This window comes from Vipera berus, assembly GCF_964194415.1.
Source record: "Vipera berus genome assembly, chromosome: 1".
NCBI lineage: Eukaryota > Metazoa > Chordata > Lepidosauria > Squamata > Viperidae > Vipera > Vipera berus.
In genome coordinates, this window is record NC_138202.1 from 6324613 (window position 1) to 6349013 (window position 24401).

The 24401-nt window shown below is 43.3% G+C and overlaps 1 protein-coding gene across 1 annotated transcript in view; it reads right to left on the reverse strand.

Annotated features, from left to right (window-relative positions):
- Positions 1 to 24401, reverse strand: part of PTPRS (protein tyrosine phosphatase receptor type S) — a 179950-nt gene that overhangs the window by 40575 nt on the left and 114974 nt on the right. Inside the window, exons 18-19 of the mRNA XM_081321595.1 lie at positions 22246 to 22293; positions 5933 to 6030 (exon numbers count right to left, since the gene is read on the reverse strand). Coding sequence (XP_081177721.1) covers positions 5933 to 6030; positions 22246 to 22293 — 146 coding nt within the window. The remainder of the gene's footprint in view (positions 1 to 5932; positions 6031 to 22245; positions 22294 to 24401) is intronic.

Consider the following 24401-nt stretch of genomic DNA (forward strand, 5'->3'; position numbering starts at 1 on the left):
AGACAAATGGCTGTCCAGTCTCTTCTGAATAGAATAGAATAGAATAGAATTTAAGAGTAGGAAGGGACCTTGGAGGTCATCTAGTCCAACCCCCTGCTCAGGCAGGAAACCCTGTACCATTTCAGACAAACGGCTGTCCAGTCTCTTCTGAATAGAATAGAATAGAATTTAAGAGTAGGAAGGGACCTTGGAGGTCCTCTAGTCCAACCCCTTGCTCAGGCAGGAAACCCTATACCATTTCAGACTCTTCTTAAAAACTTCCAGTCTTGGAGCATTCACCGCTTCTGGAGGTAGGTTGTTCCACTGATTAATTCTTCTCACCGTCAGGAAATTCCCCCTTAATTCTAGGTTGCTTCTTATGTACTCCTCTCTGAGCTGGGTGGTTTTCTCAGTCAGAGAAAATATGTTTTCAGTGAAAAGATCCTGGTGTGGAAACAATTGAGCCCTCTGGGGTCACAGGACCACCCCAGTCGGAAACACAATACAGAAATTAAGGAAGCAATGTGGCTCAGAAGAAAGTGTGTTTTGTTTTTTGTTTTTTTAAAAAATGGGATTTATTTTAGCAAAAGCTGAACGGAGACGTGGTCAGGACGCTCGAATTGAGAATTTCCTGAAATCGTAGGAAAGGAAATTGGACAACCGTTCCACTCTGGAATTCAAAGTATGGCTGTGCCAGTCCTGTGCTTCAAGCAAATCATCAAAATTCTGCATTGAGAAAAAGATCAAAAAAAAAAAAAAAGCAAAACTATACAGGCCTGACCAGAGCTGGGAAAAAGGCAATCAAACCAACAGAGGAATGATTTTTTTTTTAAAAAAAAATAACTTTATTCCCATTGCCTGTTCGCTTTGCATAAGCGTGATCCACAATGCTTTGAAGCTTTGTCTCCACCTCGGGAGAGCTAGAAGCTATTAAAGGAAGAAGAAGAAGAAAAAAAAAGGGGGGGGGGTGTGGGGGGGAAACCCCAGCCTGAAATTCCAGGCTTTCATTGCATCATCTTAAAACACACAAAGCTAGACACACAAATATTACCTTTTTTTCCCCCCCAAGCGTGCATCAACTTCGCTTGGTCTGAGCTCGCTGTTCCCTAACCCCCACCCCCACCCCACCCCCAAAGGGGCTGAATTAAACGTGGACAGCAGCCAAGTGGGGGGGGGGGAAATTTCCCCTTCTGATCAGAAAGAGGCCCTTTGGTGGGACAAGGCAGACGCCCTTCTCCCCTTTAGGACTGAAAAGCCGTCTCACCAGCTGCACCCGGGAGCATCTGAGGAGTTGCAGCACACAAAGCCTTGCGGGGGGGGGGGGGGCTAAGACAACCCCCTTCTGCAAAGACTCTGAAAATGGATTGTTGCTTGCTCTGCGCTCCGCCCCTTGTTAATTTCATTAAGTTTCTCCCTCCCTTCCTTCTTTTCCTCCCTCCTCTCCCTCCTCTTCCACTCTCATTCTTTCCTTCCTTCCTTCTTTTCCTCCCTCCTCTCCCTCCTCATCCACTCTCATTCTTTCCTTCTTTTCCTCCCTCCTTCCCTCCTCTCCCTCCTTTTCCACTTTCTCCTTCCTTCCTTCTTTTCCTCCCTCCTCTCCCTCCTTTTCCACTCTCATTCTTTCCTTCTTTTCCTCCCTCCCCTCCTTTTCCACTCATTCTTCTTCCTTCTTTTCCTCCCTCCTTCCCTCCTCTCCCTCCTTTTCCACTTTCTCCTTCCTTCTTTTCCTCCCTCCTCTCCCTCCTTTTCCACTCTCATTCTTTCCTTTTCCTCCCTCCCCTCCTTTTCCACTCATTCTTCTTCCTTCTTTTCCTCCCTCCTTCCCTCCTTTTCTGTAATCACTCTTTCCTTCCTTCTTTTCCTCCCTCCTTTTCCACTCATTTTTCCTTCCTTCTTTTCCTCCTTCCCTCCTTTTTCACTCATTCTCTTTCCTTCCTTCTTTTCCTCCCTCCTCTCCCTTTTTCCTTCCTTCCTTCCCTCCGTTCTCTCTCTCTCTCTCTCTCTCTCTCTCTCTCTTTTAAACGATCTCAATCTGCAGTTTAGGAGGAGGTGGCTGTCCTGGAAAGAAGCCAAGAAGCACTTTTGGATATTACATTATGCAGATTAGGCGCCAGGGGGAAACGGCAATAAGCCTTGGCAGAGCGAATAATACATTAGCTTTCTCCTTGCCAGCCTGCCTGCCTGCCCTGCCCTGCCTGAATGCTGAGAAGGGCTAGGAAAGGCCCCTGCAGAGATGAGGATCTTTCCCCGTCATCTAACTTGGGCAATTAGCAATTCATACACCGTGTAAACTGCTTGGCGCTGGCTGGAAAGAGATTTGAGGAGTTATCTCTAAAATTGTGCTGGGATTTATCCACTGGCGGGCTTCCTTCTTTGCGGAGAGACCCAGGGGCTGGGTTTTTGATCTCTCTCTCTCTCTCTCTCTCCCCTGCCTCATCGCCTTTTCTAGGATCAGGCCACGTTTAGCTTCATTTCTCCAGACCTTTTTGGCTGTGCTGCTCCGTCTTTCCTCCAGTCATTCCCAAAGATACGAGTTGCTTTTTCTTTCTTTCTTAAAATAAGGATGCTTAACTCCTTCAAAGAAGCTAGAATGGGTCGACTTTCAGAAAGAAATCCCTGCTTGTCTACAATTTGTACCAATGTTTCCCAGTTATGGCCATTTGAAGATGGGTGGTTTTCAACTCCCAGAATTCATTCCCTCTCTCTCTTTCCTTTCTTTTTCTCTTTCTTTTATCTATCTATCTATCTATCTATCTATCTATCTATCTATCTATCTATCTATCTATCTATATCTATACAGTGTATACCATCCATCCATCCGTAGTCTGTCTGTCTATCTATCTATCTATCTATCTATCTATCTATCTATCTATCTATCTATCTATCTATATCTATACAGTGTACATCATCCATCCATCCGTAGTCTGTCTATCGGTCTGTCTGTCTGTCTATCTATCTATCTATCTATCTATCTATCTATCTATCTATCTATCTATCTATCTATCTACAGTATCTATCATCCATCCATCCATCTGTACAGTTATCCCTCCCTCCCTCCCTCCCTCCCTCCCTCCCTCCCTCCATCATCTATCTATCTATCTATCTATCTATCTATCTATCTATCTATCTATCTATCTATCTATCTATCTATATCTATACAGTGTATACCATCCATCCATCCGTAGTCTGTCTATCTATCTATCTATCTATCTATCTATCTATCTATCTATCTATCTATCTATATCTATACAGTGTACATCATCCATCCATCCGTAGTCTGTCTATCGGTCTGTCTGTCTGTCTGTCTGTCTGTCTATCTATCTATCTATCTATCTATCTATCTATCTATCTATCTATCTATCTATCTATCTATCTATCTACAGTATCTATCATCCATCCATCCATCTGTAGTTATCCCTCCCTCCCTCCCTCCCTCCCTCCCTCCCTCCATCCATCCATCTATCTATCTATCTATCTATCTATCTATCTATCTATCTATCTATCTATCTATCTATCTATCTATCTATCTATCTATCTTTAGTTCTACAAATAATACATATGCCTTTATTACTTTGATAAATAACTCAAGGCAGCGAACACACTTAATATTCCTTCCTCCACCTATTTTTCTCCACAACAACAACCCTGTGAGGTGGGCTGGGCGGAAAGAGAATGACTGGCTCAAGGTCATCCAGCTGGCTCTCGTAGCCATGGTGGGATTGGAAGTCTCCGTCTTCTGGTTTCTAGCCTCGTGCTTTTAACAACTAGACCAGGGCTAGGCAACCTTGGCCCTTTTATGACTCATGGACTTCAACTCCCAGAATTCCTGAGCCAGCCGTGCTGAGGGGAAAGGGAGAGGTTTCCAAGCTGAGCCAGGCTGGCTCAGGAATTCTGGGAGTTGAAGTCTATGAGTCATAAAAGAGCCAAGGTTGCCTACCCCTGCACTAGACTAAACTGACTCTAATTTACAGTTGTTTTACCAAAAACTGGTAATTAGCTTTGTTTTTGACAAAACTACACCCATGGCAAACCACTGCTTAACAACTGTGATGTGTGCTTAATGGATGTGGCGTTCGCTTAACGACCGACACACAAAAAAGGTCCACAGCTTTACAACTGTCGCAACTTATGACGGTGTTGGGCAGACTCCATTACAGTTGTAAATCGAGGACGACCGTATTTCCTTTCGTTATTCTCATCTCCTACTTTAATTTGGGGAACTTGGTATCTCTTATTTCTTTTTATGCATTTTGGTGTAACATCCTGACCTTCTTCACAACCCAAATCAGCAGGCGAAATCGCGGTCAGCAGCTGCTTTCCACAAATTAAACGTGATTAGACTTAATTATGGCTTGGGCCTTTCTTTTTTTTTTTTTGGTATCCAAAATGGTTTAAAATTATTTTAATGCACTGTATTCATAACAGACTGAGAAAACCGGGTTAATCCAGGGAGCATGTTAAGCATGTGGTGGGGGGTGCCACCTCTTTAGAGCTGCTTATTTTTTTTTATAAAACAAAAATTAGCAATGATTCACAAGGCAAATTGAGTTCAGAAAGTTCAGTACAGCAGCTCAACCGACGGGAACGCAACTACACCCTTAGTAGAACACACTTTCAAATCTAAACACACACTTCCAGCGGCTAACAGTGAGAAACTCCCCTCCCTAACAACAGTGTTTGTTATTCTCATTTTTATGAAATTAATGAGGCGGGCTGAGGACGTTGGGAGAGCAGCGGGTTATCTCCTAAATGAATCTATTACGTCATCTCGGCCCCCACTGTCTAGGTGCCGAGACCTTGTTGTAAGAATAGATTCTTACGGTTGCAACTGCAGTGTTAGCAATTTAGCAAAGATACAAAACAGGGACGTGTGCACAAAGTCATTGGAAGCTGAGACGCAAAGGTGGTTGTTTTTTTCCAGGAGGCAACTGGACTTTCTTGTTTTTCCTTTGAAGACCTTTCGCTTCTTGTCCAAGAAGATTCTTCAGCTCTGACTGGATGGTGGGGAAGGGAAGGATTTATACTCCTTGCAGACAGCTGGTCATTTGCATCCTTTTAGAGAGCCGTTGAGGCCACTTGGAGGTTTTCTGTGTCCTCCAAATGGCCTCCACAACCATGACCTGGATGACTGAGAATCTCCGTAGACGTTGACTCGATTTAGTTTTTTCAGCCAAGTTCTGCACACAAGGCTATTTGCGTGATTGTGGGCGTGTGTGTCAAAATCTGGAAGGTTTTGATCATCTTGAAGATTTTGATCTAAGGACTATCATGCCTGTACCGACTCTGGGATAGAACAATGCTATGATATCCTCAGGGACAAACAAACAACTCCCAGAATTCCTGAGCCAGCCATGCTTGTGGACTTCCACAATTCCTCAGGCAGGCACGCTGGCTGAGTAATTCTGGGAGTTGAAGTCCACAAGTCATAAAAAGGCCAAGTTTGAAGACCCTTGCTTGTGGACTTCAACTCCCAGAATTCCTCAGGGAGGCACGCTGGCTGAGGAATTCTGGGAGTTGAAGTCCACAAGTCATAAAAAGGCCAAGTTTGAAGACCCCTAGACTAGATACAGAGTTTCTCAACCTTGGCAACTTGAAGATGGGTGGACTTCAACTCCCAGAATTCCTCAGGCAGGCATGCTGGCTGACGAATTCTGGGAGCTGAAGTCCGCAAGTCATAAAAGGGCCACGTTTGAAGACCCCTGTGCTTTAAAGCATGCCAAGTTGCTTTAATCAATGCAAGAAGCAGATTTGAGTTTGTGCATAGTCCAAACGATTTTCGGGGCACCCGCGGCCTGCATTCTTAGCAAATGAACAGATCATTGATTAGCTCTTGTGACTCTTGAGCAGAAAGGAAAGTGGTTTTTTTTTTCATCTTGGGGTTTCAGCCCCAAAATCCAACCCTGGAAAACGCTTCTCGCCTCCTCTGGCTGGGCCTGACCATTTCCCCTCGTACCTCATATTCCTGGGACAGCTTGAGGTTATCGTTGGCTTTCAGGTGCTCCGTGTGATCTGCCAGATCCGAAATGGGGATCGGTGGATGGTTCAGCATACCTGGAGGGGGTTTAAAGAGAAGATAGGTGGGGAGTGGGAGAGTGGAATTCTTCAACGGAAGCCGTTAGTTAGGAATAAAATGAGAAATGCGTCACTAAGTCGAATGACAAAAGAGAAACAACTGCAATGGAAGGTTAGAAAAGGTGGGACAAGAATGGAAAAGAAAAAAAATAAATAAAAAACAAAAACGAGGGCTCGAAATTTGTGTCCTTTGGAACTCGAGAGAGAAAATTCCCCGTTATGGCCCCACAATCTCAAGACTTCAGAACAAGCTGCAAAAATGTGCATTTTTACTGAGCAGCAGGAAAAAAATGGGCAAGGGGAGGAACGAACCAAACACAGGGATTCTGACCACAGCCCCTTGCTAGCCATTTCAAAAAGGGGGTGGGTGGGTGGGTTAACAGGCCTGGTCAAGGAAGGGAAAAGGAGGGTCTTCAAATGAAATGGAAACACAACATGTTGGTGTGCCAGGATGTCAAGGTGCCAGGAATAAAAATATGTTGGGTGTACAAATCATCCTCAAACCCCCTTACTCGTCCACTGCAAAGGGAGGGAGGGGTGAAGTTGGCTTGTCTGGAGGAATGAAAACTTAACAGGTGTGTGTAGGGGTGGAGTACAAATCTGTGGAGCCTTTTCACAAAGCTGCCACAACCTATGCAAAGAGCAGGGGCGGGCAACTCTGAGAACTTTACGACCTGGGGACTTGAACTCACCAGAATTCTGGGAGTTGAAATCCACATGTTGTAAAGTTGTCACAGTTGCCCATCCTTGGATAAGAGATTGACAGGTCTGCCTTTATGCTGAAAAGATAAAATTGCTACAAGCAATTGAACAGAAAAGAAATCTGACTCAAGTGATGCCATTTAGTAGGATTTTTTTTATTTTTTATTTATTTTTTGGCAACATCCCCCTTTGAGGAAGCCTCTTGAGGATCTGGCCTGCAGGAAGTTCTTTTTCGTTTTTTCAGGAGAAATAAATTCCCTTTAGGGCTAAAGAGGTCCCTTGCCTTTCATCCTTTAACTAGGGCTAGCACATCTTCAAAAGCAAAGGAGAAGAAAGAGGTCATTTACATCAGATTATTCAATCTTATCCAGGAGAAAGTAGCGAAAAAACTATTCTCTTGGCACATGGAGAAAGGGGGAAAAAATCTCCGGGGGGGGGGAGGGAACCCACAAAATTTTGCCCTTATAAAAAAATTTTTTCTGTTAGATCAGTGGGATTCAAACTTTTGCAGGCCATGGAACCTGGCTCATTAAAAAATAAAAATCAAACTACAATTCAAATCAAGAAGCATGGGGCTTCTGAAAGTCAATTGATAAGCACCCCCCCCCTTCAAAGTTTCTCCTATATTGTAGGGTCTGAGAGGAGACAAAAAAACACACACACCAAAATTAAAAAAAAATCCAAAACTACATCCACCTCTCTGCGAGAGAAAAAAAAATCCCCTTTGCTCCTAGAGTACAGTTTTGTCTTGGTTTTTTTGTGGATAATTTTTTTTTACCTTCCTTTCCAGGGGACCCATCCGAGCCCTGCTATTATTAATAAGCCAGGGGCCTTGTTTAATTTTTTTTTCCTTGTTGGATTTAAGCATGCATTCATAGCTTTGGAGAGCTTTCCCCTTCAAATAAGCAAACTGAACAACGTGAGGGGGGAAGTGTGGCCACCTCTTATACTCTCCAGAATTGGAACTCAGGACCGGTGCCTGGTGCTGCCGGGGCAGATTGAGGGAAGAAATAGTGAAAGGTGAATGGATCTGTATTAAAATGTAAATAAAACAATTTTCGTTCAGTTTCACAGCAGGAAAAGTGCGGACCGGGAATTAGCAACAGAAATGTTCACGTTGCCAACACTGAAGTGATTTACTCCGTTCCTTCTTATGTTTAGGCATCTAATGACGGTTATTGTCCGGAAACCTGTGTAATATATGTCTGTTACATAAGCTGATTTCACAGGACTGACTGCAGAGGGATTTTCTCCCACATTAAGAAGGTGTGATGAAGATTCGGTCTTCATTTTACCCAGAGGAATAGAATCAAATTTAGGGATTGCGGTTCATCAGACTTCTGTTGAAAAGGCGAATGTTCCAGGGGTCTTCAAACTTGGCCCTTTTATGACTCGTGGACTTCAACTCCCAGAATTCCTGAGCCAGCCACGCTGAGGGGAAAGGGAGAGGTTTCCATGCTGAGCCACGCTGGCTCAGGAATTCTGGGAGTTGAAGTCCACGAGTCATAAAAGAGCCAAGGTTGCCTACCCCTGGCCTAGGCCTAGGCCGTTTTATGACTTGTGGACTTCAACTCCCAGAATTCCTGAGCCAGCCACGCTGAGGGGAAAGGGAGAGGTTTCCATGCTGAGCCACGCTGGCTCAGGAATTCTGGGAGTTGAAGTCCACGAGTCATAAAAGAGCCAAGGTTGCCTACCCCTATTCTACACAAAACCTGCTACATATTGAATAAGGACAACGAAGTACTGTTTTTTGGGGAAAAGGAGGGTTTAGGAAAACCCTCAGAAATACCATCCCTTTTGTTGGCAGTTGAAGGGGACTTTACTCTTAATATTGTCAAGACGTCTGGCAACTTTTGGAATTGAGGGGTCCTAGGTGGACTCTTGAGTTGGTTGTTTTTGTGCAGACGTTTCGTTGCCTATCTAGGTAACATCATCAGTCCTATTGACTTGGTGCTAGGACTAGCACTGATGAGGTTAGCTAGTTGGTAATGAATTTAGGAGACTGGAGGCTGAAACATATGAAGAACGGTTGCTGGAATTGGGTATATCTAGTTTAATGAAGGACGAGGGGGGACATGGACAGCAGTCTTCCAGTATCTCAGGGGCTGCCCCAAAGAAGAGGGAGTCAAGCTATTCTCCAAAGCGCCTGAAGGCAGGACAAGAAGCAACGGATGGAAACTGATCAAGGAGAGAAGCAACCTAGAACGAAGGAGAAACTTCCTGACAGTGAGAACAATTAACCAGTGGAACAACCTGCCTCCGGAAGCGGTGAATGCTCCAACGCTGGAAGTTTTTAAAAAGAGATTGGACAGCCATTTGCCTGAAATGGCATAGGGTTTCCTGCCTGAGCAGGGGGTTCCACTGGAAGATTAAAAATGGAGAATTTGAATCTCCAAGGACCCTTCCAATTCAAATAGAACAGAATAACAAGAGTTGGAAGGGACCTTAGAGGTCATCTAGTCCAACCCCCTGCCCAAGCAGGAGACACCCCCCAACACACACACCATTTCGGACAGAGGGCAGTCCAGTCTCTAAGCCTCCACCGATGAAACTCCCATAACATCGGGAGGCAAAGCTGTTCCACTGGTTGATTGTTCTCACTGTCGGAAAATTTCTCCTTATTTCTAGGTTGAATCTCTCCTTGATCAGTTTTCATCCGGTTATTCCTTGTCTGGCCTTAACAGGTGTTTTGAAAAATAGGTTGACCCCCCCCTCCTCTCTGTGACACCCCCCTCAAATATCGGAACACTGCTATCATGTCTCCCCTCGTCCTTCTCTTCTGCTATTCTGTTGTTCTGAAACATCTGCAAGAAAACAACCAAGCTCAGAGAATACCAAGGAACACACACACCCCATTTCAATCCTGAGCTGTAAATATTCTCCTTTATTGGGGACTTTTTGGAACCGTCAAGCTAATAAGGAATCGTCAACTTTCAGCATCATCTTCAAATTTCAGGAAGAAAAAGAATGACATACGCAGTGTCGAGGCAATTCAGGTGAGCCCTAACAGGGGTCTTACACGGGACGACACGTTTTACGAGTTTTATACAGTTAATCAAAAAGCTCTGTAGCGTGCTGAGAGCCACAGAACATAATTCACAGAATTCACGGGAAACGATTTTTCTCTAGTTAGCCTTCTGATAAACCACCACAATGCCTTGCAAATAAAACAAAAAACAAAAAACGGGAGAGGTGGGGAGATGACGGGGACCGGTGGCGAATTTCGAGCCCTATGTGGGTGTTGCGTGATTAAAAGCATCAGCAAGCAGCGGTGGCAGCACAGAGTAAAATAAACCTTGGGGGGGGGGGGAATTAAAAAAAAAACAACCTAAAACAGACATAGCAAAAGTGTGTGCTGGGTTTACCAGTTTTACAGTAGGCTTTTGCAAAATAAGCAGCCTGGGCTGTTTGCACAACCCCGGCAAACTCACCAACCGACAGATTCTGAGAGAGAGAGAGAGAGAAAAAAGAGCATCGCAAACCCCCACCTCAAATTCCCCTTTCGGAGGGGGAAATCCTGGATGAGCATTTAGTCTCTGAAGATCAGTCCACGATTAAAAATGGGAGAATTTGAAAATGTCTCCTAAACTTTCAGTTTGTTTTTCCAGCGGATTAGGGATCCTGCCTTTTATTGTTTTATTATTTTTTTTAAAATATCCTAAAGGGGAAGACATCCCTGCAGCAAAGAAAGCACGCTGTGCAACACGGTTTCTGTTCGGTGGCCAGTCTCCTGAGGTTGAATGGGGATCATTTTCTACGACTTTCCAGAACTCGCCCTCTGTAAACTGCTGCCTTTTCCACCAGCGGCCTTCTTTAACAGCCAAGGAAATCAATAATAGATTAGCCCGGCAGGTATTTATTTCACAAAATCCCAGCGTTGGAAAGAACCGACAAATCCAATCCTTTGCATCTCTGGCAGATGCCATGCAGCCCATTTAGGAGGGAGCCCAATTCAGTTCAAGGGGTATGGATGGAGTTTTTAACTTAGAAAACCAGCACCGGGGTCGCTAACGAACGGAAAAGGAAGAGGGCTGGAGTAGGGGAGAACTAAAGCAGGAGAAGAGGGTAGAGACGGCCCAAAAATATTCTCCTTTTCCTTTGGAGATATGCTTAGCACCAGGTTTTTTTTTCCCAGCAGGGAATCTAACGCTGCCTGCAAGTGGGGCTGAAAGCACCAGCGCCCGTCGCCCGAGCCCGTCAGGCTGCACGTATTGGCGCCTGCTGCCAATACGTGCTGCGGGCGTGCATGCTATGCGCCAACCCGCTGCTCATGCGGCCTAGTTGCGAATAGGCCATAGCCCGGTAGTGGATCACGGCCCGTAGGTTGGGGACCCTTGGTCTAAAGCAGAGGTCCCCAACCTTTTGGGCACCAGGGACTGGTTCCGCGGAGAGAGGTTTTTCCGCAGGCCGGAGGGTTGCGTGGTTTTGTGTGCTGCCTGCATCCCGCGGATGGGGCTTTGCTTGTTTGTGCAGCCCGGTTGCTGACATGCTGCGCCCCGGTACCGGTCCACGGACCGTGGGTTGGAGACCCCTGGTCTAAAGAACTGCTAGTAGTTATCCAATTCCTCATTGGTCAAGTACAGGTAGTCTTCAAGTTATAACCATTTGTTTATTGACTGTTCAATAAAAAGGGGACTTAGGGCCGGTCTTCCCATTGACAACTCGGAATATCACGTGACCAAAAAATTCAGGCTCTTGGCAACTGGCTTGTATTGATGACACTTGCTTTGTCCTGAGGTCATGTGATCAGCTTGTATGACTTTCCGACAAACAAAGTCAATGGGAGAAACCAGATTCGCTTAACGACTGCACGATTCACTTAGCAACTGCAGCGGTTCGCTTAACTGTGGCAAAAAAAGGTGGTAAAATGGGGCAGGACTCACTTCACCACTGCCTTTCTTAGCGATAAGAAATTTTGGGCTCTACTGTGCTCCTACGTCAAGGACAACCTGTAGTTAAGCTATTTGAGCTGCACTTCTTGAGAGGCTTTGCCATCAGCCATACTGGTTGGGGTGGCTGAGAGTTAGGAGGGTGTTCTGATTCCTCGCCAGCCTGTGGATCCGGCAGCTGAGTCCTAGAAATCAGACGAGGAGGAGGAGGAGGGGGCCGGAGTGACATCAGAGTCAGAGGAAGGCTCTGAGGAGCTCAGAGACTTACAGTCAGAGGAGAAGCCCGGCCCCTCTACTTGCACTCAGGCTGAGACACAGCTGTGCTGGGAGCCTGAGTCGGACAGTGATGAAGCACAGCTGGGAAATATCCAGGATACACGAAAGCACCGGCAAGAGAAGCAAGTAGGACAGAGGAACGCAATGGGGCGGCTCCAAAGGCAAAGGAGAAGGCGTTAGGAAGCCACGCCTGGGCTGAATTATAGAAGGGAAGGTGTGGGAAGTGCTGGCTGCCAAAGGCAACCGTTCGTGTTGAGGATGGAGTTTCTGTGGACTCTTTTTGTTTGCCTTGGAGTTTGACTCAGGTCTGTGAGAATAAAAAGGGTTGGTTTTTTCTTGCGGTTCCTGCCTGTTTCTTGGAAGAGGGGTTTCTGCTTGTGAGCAGAACAAGGACTCACCTAGGCTGGGAGAGAACAGAGGGTGTAATTTACCCCACCTTGCCAAGGCTCCTTTAAGTGAATGAAACGGTTGTAAAACGCATTTTGCCACAGTCGTTAAGGGAACCTATTCCTTGAGGTGGCACAGTTTCGCCAAAAACTGGAGTTAAGTTCTGGTTTTTAGCAAAACCATCATAAAATGTGTTCATGTGATCGCGGGATGCTGCAAACGGCTGTCAATACGATTGAGTAGCTGAATGTCCAAAGCCGGGGGAGGGCATGGCCATAATCCCGTGTTTCTTTCCCCCCCCCAGGTAGGTTGTATCTTTGTACAGTCGCTAAGCAACCAGACATAAGGTGAAGATCACCTGCACAAGTACTCCTCGACATACAACTGTTCATTTAGTGACCGTCCAAAGTTACGATGGCATTGGAAAAAAAGATAACTTGTGACCCGTTTTACACACACACACACACACACACACACACACCCATTGCAGCATCCCCGTGAATATGTGATCCAAATTCAGACGCTTGGCAAATGGCTCACATTTATGACGGTCGCTGTGTCCCAGGATCACGTGACCCCCTTTTGCGACCTTCTGACAAGCAAAGTCAAGGGGGGGAAAGCCGGATTCACTTAACAACCGTATTACTCACTTAACAACTGCAGTGATTTTGCTCAACAACTGTGTCAAGAAATGCCGTAATATGGGGCAAAACTGACTTAACCAATGTTGGGCTCAGTTGTGGCCGTAAGCCGAGGACTACCTGTATTTTCATGGGCAATCACCAGGAAAACTCTCAACCAAAGGATGCTCCAGTCAAAATCATCCCTAAAGAGGATAAGGCATTTCTCTTCAGGTGCCAAAAATACTCAGCGGAATTAAACAGAACTAGAGGATGTTTTTACTTTTGTAGTTCCACTAAGTTAGGGTTGCTTCTATCTTTCTCATAGGGAGCAGCTGTTTCTAGAACAGATAAATCCTGCAGGACTTGGGTTTGGCTAGTCTAAAGAAAAGAAGGAAACAGGGGTGACGTGATAGCAGTATTTCAGTATTTGAGGGGCTGCCCCAAAGGAGAGGGAGTCAAGCTATTCTCCAAAGGACCAGAAGGCAGGACAAGAAGCAACGGATGGAAACAGATCAAGGAGAGAAGCAACCTAGAACTAAGGAGAAATTTCCTGACAGTGAGGACAATTCACCAGTGGAACAACCTGCCTCCCGAAGTGGTGAATGCTCCAACACTGGAAGTTTTTAAGAAGAGACTGGACAGCCATTTGTCTGAAATGGTATAGGGTTTTCTGCCTGAGCAGGGGGTTGGACTAGATGACCTCCAAGGTCCATTCCAGCTTCTATTCTATTCTATTCTATTCTATTCTATTCTATTCTATTCTATTCTATTCTATTCTATTCTATTCTATTCTATTCTATTCTATTCTATTCTATTCTATTCTATTCCTATTCTTTGTTTTCTATTCTATTCTATTCTATTCTATTCTATTCTATTCTATTCTATTCTATTCTATTCTATTCTATTCTATTCTATTCCTATTCTTTGTTTTCTATTCTATTCTATTCTATTCTATTCTATTCTATTCTATTCTATTCTATTCTATTCTATTCTATTCTATTCTATTCTATTCTATTCTATTCCTATTCTACATTCTAATGTCCCCGCGAAGGAGCTGATCTGATAGGTCCCACCCATCCACCCCAAGGCAGAACCAGGGGCTCAAAACTCGGATGACTTTCGCACTGTTCTGCCAGGACGACTTGCAGCGCATTGTGCGAAATAAATAAAACGGCTATGCAGTTTACAGGCTCTTGTCCCGTTGAATGGAGACCCATGTTTATCTCCCCAACCACCCCTCTATTATTATTTTTTCCTCCAAACTCACAGCAGCTTTCAGGAAAAAAACTAGTTATTGACCAAAGCCATATTTTCTGGCATTGAAAGAAAGAAATCTTACGGGATAGAGGAGTGCTCTTCTCATCCAGCCTCTCAAATCCCTCAAAAATCTCCTTAATCTTGTTACTACAGAGAATTTAAATGCACTATCGCCCCCCCCCCCCACACACACACACCAGGAACTGGATCCTTTGCCAGGCAAAATTGCCCAAATATCGGTTATCCTGACGGAAGGCTCTTTTTGCCAGTGGAGCACAGTCACAAACACCGAGGTGGTTTCAGATGGTTTTGCCCCAAACGGACTTTTCAAACTGATGCTGACGTACAGGCTGGGTTTGAAATACAGGTAGTCCTCGACTTAACGACAGTTCATTTAGTGACTGTTCAAAGTCACTAAAAGTCATACAAGAGGCAGTCAAGCGATTCTCCAAAGCACCCGAAGACAGGACGAGAAGCAACGGATGGAAACTAACCAAAGAGAGAAGCAACCTGGAACTAAGGAGAAACTTCCTGACAGTTAGAACAATTAACCAGCGGAACAACCTGCCTCCAGAAGTGGTGAATGCTCCAACACTGGAAGTTTTTAAGAAGAGATTGGACAGCCATTTGTCCGAAATGGTATAGGGTTTCCTGCCTGACCTCCAAGGTCCTTTCCAACTTTAATATTATTAAATAAAAAAAACAATGAAATAAAGTTATTATTAATCTGACAGTTAGAACAATTAGCCAGTGGAACTACCTGCCTCCAGAAGGTGTGAATGCTCCAACACTGGAAGTTTTTAAGAAGAGACTGGACAGCTATTTGTCTGAAATGGTAGGGTTTCCTGCCTGAGCAGGGGGTTGGACTAGATGACCCCCCAGGGTACCTTCCAACTTTATTATTATTGTTGTTGTTGTTATCTTTTATTCATTAAACATGAACCTCAGTCAACTGAACATTCAAATTGATTGGTGCTGATGGTTGACACGGGTTGCTGCCAGCATAACAGAACTGTAAAAAGTGATTTATGACAGTTTTTCACACATATGACCGTTGCAGCATCCATACTAAGATTATTACCTAAGAAGGGTTACAGATTGAGAAGGGAACTCATCTATTCATCTCCAACACTGGAAGTTTTTAAGAAGAGACTGGACAACCATTTGTCTGAAATGGTATAGGGTTTCCTGCCTGAGCAGGGGGTTGGACTAGATGACCTCCAAGGTCCCTTCCAACTCTATTATTATTATTATTATTATTATTATTATTATTATTATTATTATTAATAATAATAATAATAATAATAATAATAATTGCACAGTCAGCCAGATATTCAGACTGGATTTGGCATTTTTGTCTACCTATCGAGTCCTTACCAAGGACCTGGGATAGGCAGATGTGGATGTTTGAGGGTATTCCAGATCTTGTCGCAGGATGGAAGCAGTTCCTAGTAAGGCCGCCTTTTGCAATTGACTAATGGCGAATTTGTCAATGCCGATGATGGTGTTCAAGTGGTGCTCCAGTTGTTTTGGGATTGCACCCAAGGCGCCTATTACTATTGGTACCACCCTTGCTGATGACGATGATGATGATGATGATGATTAAACTTTTATTCATTAAACATGAAACTCAGTCAACTGAACACTCAAATTGACTGGCGCTAATGGTTGACACGGGTTGCTGCCAGCATCCTAGGTACCAACCAGGTATCTCCTTAAAATGTAAGATGTTCCGAGTAGCGCAGTTTTTTGTAGCTTTGCTGGAGTTGTTGTTGTTATTATTGTTGTTGTTGTTATTATTATTATTAATTATTGCACAGTCAGCCAGATGTTCAGACTGGATTTGGCATTTCTGTCTACCTATCGAGTCCTTACCAAGGACCTGGGATAGGCAGATGATGATAATGATGATATTATTATCATCATCCACTTCCATCTCCGGCTCAGTGCAGGAATCATGCAAAGGGAGCGTCCCTTACAGATTTCCTATTAAAAAATGTCCGCTCTGCAAGGGGTTTTTCCTCCATTCTCTGGGATTTAATGGATTTCACAGTCTGATGGAAGCAAGGGCAGCCTTCAAATATATCCCGAGGCAGACTCCCACGCTCTAAAGCAACCTCCTACAACCTCCTATGTTTGACTTACAAATGCCACACCGTGCAACCTCCTCACAGAATCAACCAAGAGAAATGGCTAGCTTGCCAGCTTTTTATTAACTTGTGGAAGAGGTTGTTTCACGAGCTGAGCATTTTCTGCTCCTAGGAAAAAAGAGGGCAGAGATGCACACGCAAACACACACACACACACACACACACACACACACACACACACACACACACACTCACTGTTCCTTTGGTTCCATGACTATCCCGGCAAGTGCTTTGATATAACACTTCAAAATACAGCTTCAATACACACCCCGCCCCTCGTTATGAACCTGTAATCCAGGGGTGTCAAACCCGCAACGTCACGTGATGTGTCGCGATGCATCGTGACTTTTTTTTCCCCATTGCCGGCACTGGGGTGGGTGCGGTTTTGTTACGATGCACCCGGCCCGTGGGCTGGCAAATTTGACACCCCTGCTGTAATCCCTTAATTCGGTCAATGCAAGATATGTGCATTCAATCTATATCAAGAGCCTCTAAATGTGGCAACTTTAAGCCTTGTATGGACTTCAGCTCCCGGAATTCCTCAGCCAGCCAACCTTAAGACTTACGGACTTCAGCTCAGCATGGCTGGCTGAGGAATTCTGGGGAATGAAGTCCACAAGTCTTAAAGCTGATCTATATGAAAACATTTTCAGAAGTAGGCCAAATGTTGGGAGGGGGAATTTAACTCATCCCCCACCAATTTCAGAGCTATGCGGCCATGGTGTAAGTAAAATTAGCTGAGATGGGGGTGGGAGACTAATAAAAGCACTTTGCATTCATTCAAGCTTTCTTGAAGGCCTCTGAGCTTGGTTGTTTTCTTGCAGATATTTTATTACCCAACTAAGTAATATCATCAGGGCAAGCCCATTGTGTATGAACAGAGAGCCGACCTTACTGCCTTCTGGCACTGATGTTATTGCCTAGTTGGATAATGCAACGTCAGCCGGAAAACAACGCAGCTTCCACTACAATTTCATGAGACAATCCTGGGAGGCCTTTTTCAATTTCTATTGCCTTTCTGCAGTAGAAATATTTACAATGTAGGGATATGACGACTTTACAGGATTGCATGCCAAGTTTGCCTTTAAGCTAGATCAGGCAGACAAGTGATCAAAGTGAAATATTTTTTTCTTTCTTTCAAATAGTCCACGTTAGAGATGCTTCATTTTCATTTTTTTAAACATCCCCCTATTAAATAAAAGCCAAGGAGCTCTTGTTCTAGACCGACAGGCAAAGCTATTAGATTAGGGAGAAGCATTCTAAATGGAGCTACTTCAGTCGTTTTTTACTTATTTATAAGTAAAATTTTCTCTCCCACGATGGATAACGTACAAATCAGGTCCCTAATATATCACAGAAATATCAAATGCGATGCTGCGCAGGAAAGCAATTCGTTGCAAAGCCTACCTCGAAAAGTGAAAATTGTTCTCTTTCTTTTCCCTGATTAAAAAGGCCTCCCCGGATATGAGTTTTCTGCTTGGAAAATTTCTTTTAAAAAAAACGTGTTTATGTACAAAGATGCCTATATTATTTTTAGGTAGAATAATGCATGAGGAGAAAAGAGCTCCGTCTTGATCCATTTCCTCTAATTCCATCACTACCTAAGAAGCATAAGATCTTCCAACGTCCTTATCCTTGGGCATCCCACAGATAAAACCCCAGAAGCGCGCAGAGAAATCTCGGTGCCATTTCCATTAGTTTTACAAATTTGCAAAAAACAACAACAACAGGGAAAAGGCCACGAGTTAAACTAAAGATAATACAGGATACTCGTGAAAGAGGTGGACTTAAAATGCCTAATTTTAAATTATATTATGAAGCTGCTGCTTTAGCAGGAATAAGTGATTGGATCAATTTGACACAAGAGAGATTATTACATCTTGAGGGCCATGACTTGTTGTTTGGCTGGCATGCATATTTGTTGTATGATAAGAAGGTAGATAATGTCTTTAGAGTGCATATTTTAAGACAGGCATTGTTGAGGGTTTGGAAGAAGTACAGACATAAATTAGATTGCAAGATACCATTGTGGGCAATCCCAAAACACGCAATAGAAAATATACATGCTGGTTTCAAACACGATGTGACTACGTACAAGGAGATTCTAAGCTTGGAAAGAAATGTCTGGTGTTTGAAACCATATAGTCTCTTGCGAGATGAGAAGATTGTTCAGACTTGGTTTCAATATACTCAGCTACGGGCCAGGTGGAAAGAAGATCAGAAAAATGGTTTTACATTGACTGATGAAAATCTGATAAAGCAAATCAGAAATCAGGGTCCAGCACATATTAAACGGATATATCTTGCCTTGATAGAAATTGACTCAGAAACAGAACTCGTTAAGGATTGTATGATTAAATGGGCCCAAAATATCCAAGAAGTTATTACAATGGACACATGGGAAAGGATTTGGGTGAGGAACGTAAAATTCACACAAGCTCAAAATTTAAGAGAACATTTTTATAAAATGTTTTACAGATGGCATTTAGATCCTAAAAAGCTGGCAAGTATGTATCCGAACTATCAGCCTAAATGCTGGAGGTGTGGTGAAGAAGATGCAACATATTTTCATATATGGTGGACTTGTAAAAAGGTTAAGGCCTTTTGGATAAAAATTTGGTGGAACATGCAGAAGATTTTCAAGCAAAGGATAAAGTTTTGTCCGCAACTTTTTTTGTTGGGTATAATTACAGATGCTACGGTTGTGGACACTAAGCTGATGTTGAATTTAATTACGGCAGCAAGACTCTTAATAGGCCAATATTGGAAGAAGGAGGAACTGCCGACTGTAGAAGAATGGACTTTAAAGGTTTCTGACCTGGCAGAGATGGCAAAGATCTCGGCTTATTTGAAAGATCACTCGCAAGAACGTTATGTTATGGAGTGGAGAAAATGGATTGAGTATATCCAGAACAAATATGGGACTAAGAAGTTTCATGTAGCATTTGAATAAGTCTTCCTTTTTTTTCTCCTCTTTTTTTCTCTTTTCCTTTTTTTATATATCTTATATTAATAGTGTTTGTAATTACCCTATATGAGCTAGAGAGAGATGGATTTCAGAGTTTATGGTTGTTAGCATATGAATGTCTACGATTGGTTTTTTTGGTTTTTTATACCTTGTACTTAGCTCTGGGAAGTCGGGGGGGGGGAGGGGGGGGAGGGGTAGGGAGGGAGGGATAGGGGAGGGCTAGGGGGGATTGTTAAAGATAAAATGTATGATAAAACTTTTCAATAAAAAAAAACACAACAACAACACAACAAAACACCTTAAATAACTGCCGGGGTTGGTTTTGACTCTTCCGGTTGCAAAATGAGGAAGGTATTATCCCTCCCCCCCCCCCCGGTGTGTTTGACAGGGGTACCAATCCTGAAAACCTCCTGGCTTTGTTGTTATAGCCCACGGGTAGGCAACTTCGGCTCTTTTATGACTCATGAACTTCAACTCCCAGAATTCCTGAGTCAGCTATGCTATGCTGACTCAGGAATTCTGGGAGTTGAAGTCCATGAGTCATAAAAGAGCCGAGGTTGCCTACCCCTGTTATAGCCTACTTCCCATCGTTTACCCATCCATCCCAAAAGGAATGGACAGGCCTGGTCTCGTTTTCAAGGTAAGACATTATGTCAAGAACTCCTGTTGGCTGTCGGGGTCCTGAGTAGACCGCCTGGCTGGAGATCTGGGCTCTCTCCCTTGTGGAGAAGATCACAACAGCCCTACAGAAATAACTGTGCAGTGGAGATGTTACCTAGCGTGGCGATGAAAACAACCAAGCTCAGAGGACACCAAGGATTTCTAAGTGGCAACCTTTTGAGGACTGAACTTGGCTCCGGTTTCTAAGGTTGGGGGTGACTCAAACTCCCAGGATTCCTCATTGGCCAACAATGGTCATTGTGAAAATTTTGGTGAACGGAAATTGACACTCTGGGAGGGCAGAGGGAAAGATGACTTGTGTGTATTTATCGAGTTTTTAAGAGAGGCCTATAACCGTGCAAGACTTTGGTGAAGGATGCTTGAAGAAGGATGCTAAAACATATAAGGAACGGTGGCTGGAATTGGGTATGTCTAGTTTAATGAAGAGAAGGACGAAGAGGGACGTGATAGCAGTCTTCCACTATCTCAGGGGCTGCCCCAAAGAAGAGGCAGTCAAGCTATCCTCCAAAGCGCCTGAAGGCAAAACAAGAAGCAACGGATGGAAACCAATCAAGGAGAGAAGCTACCTAGAACTAAGGAGAAACTTCCTGACAGTGAGAACAATTAACCAGTGGAACAACCTGCCTCCAGAGGCGGTGAATGCTCCAACACTGGAAGTTTTTAAGAAGAGACTGGACAGCCATTTGTCTGAAATGGTATAAGGTTTCCTGCCTGAGCAGGGGGTTGGACTAGATGACCTCCAAGGTCCCTTCCAACATCATCATCATCATCATCATTATTATTGTTGTTGTTATTATTATTATTATTATTATCATTATTATTATTATTATTATTATTATTATTATTATTATTATTAGGCTGAACCGCAACAGCCTGGCGCATGCAACAAACCAGCATTATAATTCTCCAGAACTCATCCACCAATCCTTGCACTGTATCTAATATTCTTCATCCATGCCTGACTTTTTCCAGCAGTAGGAATCCCTACAGATCCCTACAAATTCAGAGAAATAAAACTAAGCCTATTCTTTTTTTTTGCCTTTTCCAGGTGAAGGTACAGTATCTATGAAGAGCTGCATTATCATATGGTAATCCTTGCAACCGATTTTTCAACTAACCTGTTTGCTGGCTTTGCAGAATACATGAAACCGTAAACAGGCTAGCTTTTTCATCACTTGCTAAACCACACACACACACACACACACACACACACACACACACACACACACAAACATACACACAGCCACCCCAAAACAAAACAAAAACTAACCAAGATTAACGTTATACAACCTTTACAATGTTGTGTGAACTGTGAACTGCTCCAACACTGGAGGTTTTTAAGAAGAGGCTAGACAGCCATTTGCCTGAAATGGTATAGGGTTTCCTGCCTGAACAGGGGGTTGGACTAGATGACCTCCAAGGTCCCTTCCAACTTATTATTATTATTATTTTTAACAGTCCTGGTTAAAAATGCTATGTAAAAAATAACCAATGTTGCATGAAATAAGTAGGGAAGGGAAGGCTAGCAAGTGGGTGTGGCTTCCAAAATCTAAATCTAGCATGCTGATAAAGATGAAGGCTGAATTTCCTAGGACAGGGGTCTTCAAACTTGGCCCTTTTACGACTTGTGGGCTTCAAGTCCCAGAATTCCTCAGCCAGCTGGCTGAGGAATTCTGGGACTTGAACTCCACAATCAGGGGTCTTCAAACTAGGACAGGGGGTCTTCAAACGTGGCCCTTTTATGACTTGTGGACTTCAGCTGGCTGGCTGAGGAATTCTGGGAGTTGAAGTCGACAAGTCGTAAAAGGGCGAAGTTTGAAGACCCCCCTGCCCTAGTAACTCCAGCCTTGAACTACTTTATCAATGTGAAATATTATTCTATTGACTATTCCTCTAATCACAGGAGCGAGGACATCATGGTATTTTCATAGACATATATAATAAGCACACACCAAGATTCAGAAACAAATCCGGCCATGGTCTTTTTTTTTTTTTTGCAAAAGGCCTTTTTTGGCTTGAAAACTGTAAAACTGGAAGCACAATTAGACAAAACAAATGGCGCAAGAGACAGACAGGGAATGGCGGAAGACACAGAAGCGCGGAGAAAGAAAGAAAGAGAGAGAGAGAGAGGGAAAAAAAAATGCCAGGGCAGGAACAGCAACAGAAGATAAGCCAATTTTTTTTTCCCCAGGAGGGGTGGATGGAAAAGGAATACACAACCAATGAAACAAGAGAGGGACAAAAAACACACAGGAACTAACTTTCAAGGTCAAGCTCAGGGTCACTGAGAGGACTGCTGAGGCCAGAATCTGCAGAAAACAGTAAAACAAAAAGAAAAACAAAAAAAATATATATACACACTTGTATAAAAAGAAATGCTACTCAACCAACAAAAAAACAGAAACAAAACCAACAACAGTAACCAAAAAAAAAAAAAGGCAACACAAAATTTAAGAGGAAATGAAAGGATCTTTTTTTCCCCCCCTTGTTTTCGTCAGAGGCTCACGTTTTATGTGCTTGACGCATTCCTAGCGCCAACGGTTATCAGGTCTTTTTTTTAAAAAAAAAAATAAACGTGAGGATGTTCGTATTTATATCTGGTTATTAAAATAGAGAAAGACATTCAGCAAACAACCTTGGAAGGCGTTTTTCCCCCCATCCTACTCTCCTACTTCCTCCACAAAACTTGAAATGTGCTGAGGTGATTTTTATTGTGTTTTTTTTTTACTTTCGAGATAGAATTTGCTTTAGAAAAATGCATTTCGTTCTCTGAGACAGAGAAGCTGATGAGCTACCCTTATTTTCATATACGAATATTATGCACAGGCAAAAATGTGTGTGTGTGTGTGTGTGTGTGTATGTCTTGAGTGTCTTGTCGGCCCAAATATGGGCGAAATCTTTTGCCGCAAACTAGGGGGATATATATATATATATATACTGCATAAATTTGGATTGCTAACAAAGAATTAAAGGGAGACTGATATAGCCATTTCAAACTTATTTGTTCTCATCAGTCATTCACACCCTTCTGAGATTTGAACCTGGGCTGATTGCACATTAGGCAGTTGTTCTAACCCAGGGGTCTTCAAACTTGGCCCTTTTATGACTTGTGGACTTCAACTCCCAGAATTCCTCAGCCAACATGCCTGGCTGAGGAATTCTGGGAGTTGATGTCTACAAGTCATAAAAGGGCCAAGTTTGAAGACCCCTGTTCTAACCCTTAGGCCACAGGCTCTTTCTCGCTTTGTTTGCTGAATGGGGAGGAAAGAGGCAGGGGAGATATGTCTTGAGTGTTTTGAACACCTTGCCGGCCCCAAAAAAGATTTGGCCCGTATTTGGGCCGGCAAGGTGTTCAAAACACTCAAGACATATCTCCCCTGCCTCTTTCCTCCCCATGCAGCTCACAAAGTGAGAAAGAGCTTGTGGCCCAGAGGTTAAAACAACTGCCTAATGTGCAATCAGCCCAGGTTCGAATCTCAGAAGGGTGTGAATGACTGATGAGAACAAATAAGTTTGAAATGGCTATATCAGTCTCCCTTTAATTCTTTGTTAGCAATCCAAATTTATGCAAAATGATGATTGTCGCAGCTGCGACTACCGCCTGTGGACAGCCTGAGTTTGGGCTGATCCAGGCAAAAAAAGATTTGGCCCGTATTTGGGATGGCAAGGTGTTTAAAACACTCAAGACAAAAAAAATAAAAGGAACACTTAAACAACACAATGTACTGTATTTAATAGTAGGATGTCTTATTTTCTGTTCCCTTTATTTTTTTGAGCAGTGTGTGTGTGTGTGTGTGTGTGTGTGTGTGTGTCTGTGTGTGTGTCTTCGGAGAAGGGCGGGATATAAATGGAATTAAAATAATATATATATATATATATATATATATATATATATATATATATATATATATATATATATATATATATATATATATATTTTTGGTTATTCGGGTTTTTTCCCCACGTAGAATTCAAGGTGTAAGAGCGATGTTTCGATGAAATCTCATCCGTCATCCTCAGGCTGGTGGCTTCAGTTTCGTGTGTGTGTATATATGTATACACACACACACACACACACACACACCGTATACCACTTATGTATGCGAGTTAGGAGTATGCATGTAAAAAACAAGAACCCCAGACTCTCACAGAATAACTGAAAACAAAGACAAAGCCAGCAGAAAGGTTATGTAAATATTTAGTGAAAATATCAAAACCACTGGAAGACACGTAAATTAAACCTACAAATAAAAATGGTGGGTTCTCTGTGCTCCAGAACTAGTGCTAAGTTGCAAACACCATTTACATTTGGAAGAGAACATTTGGAATCTCAACAGATCCATATAGGATTGTAGTGTAGAAGTCCTTTGCATTTGCTTGGGACCGCTTTTTAAGGGTCATGCAAGCTGCCACCACT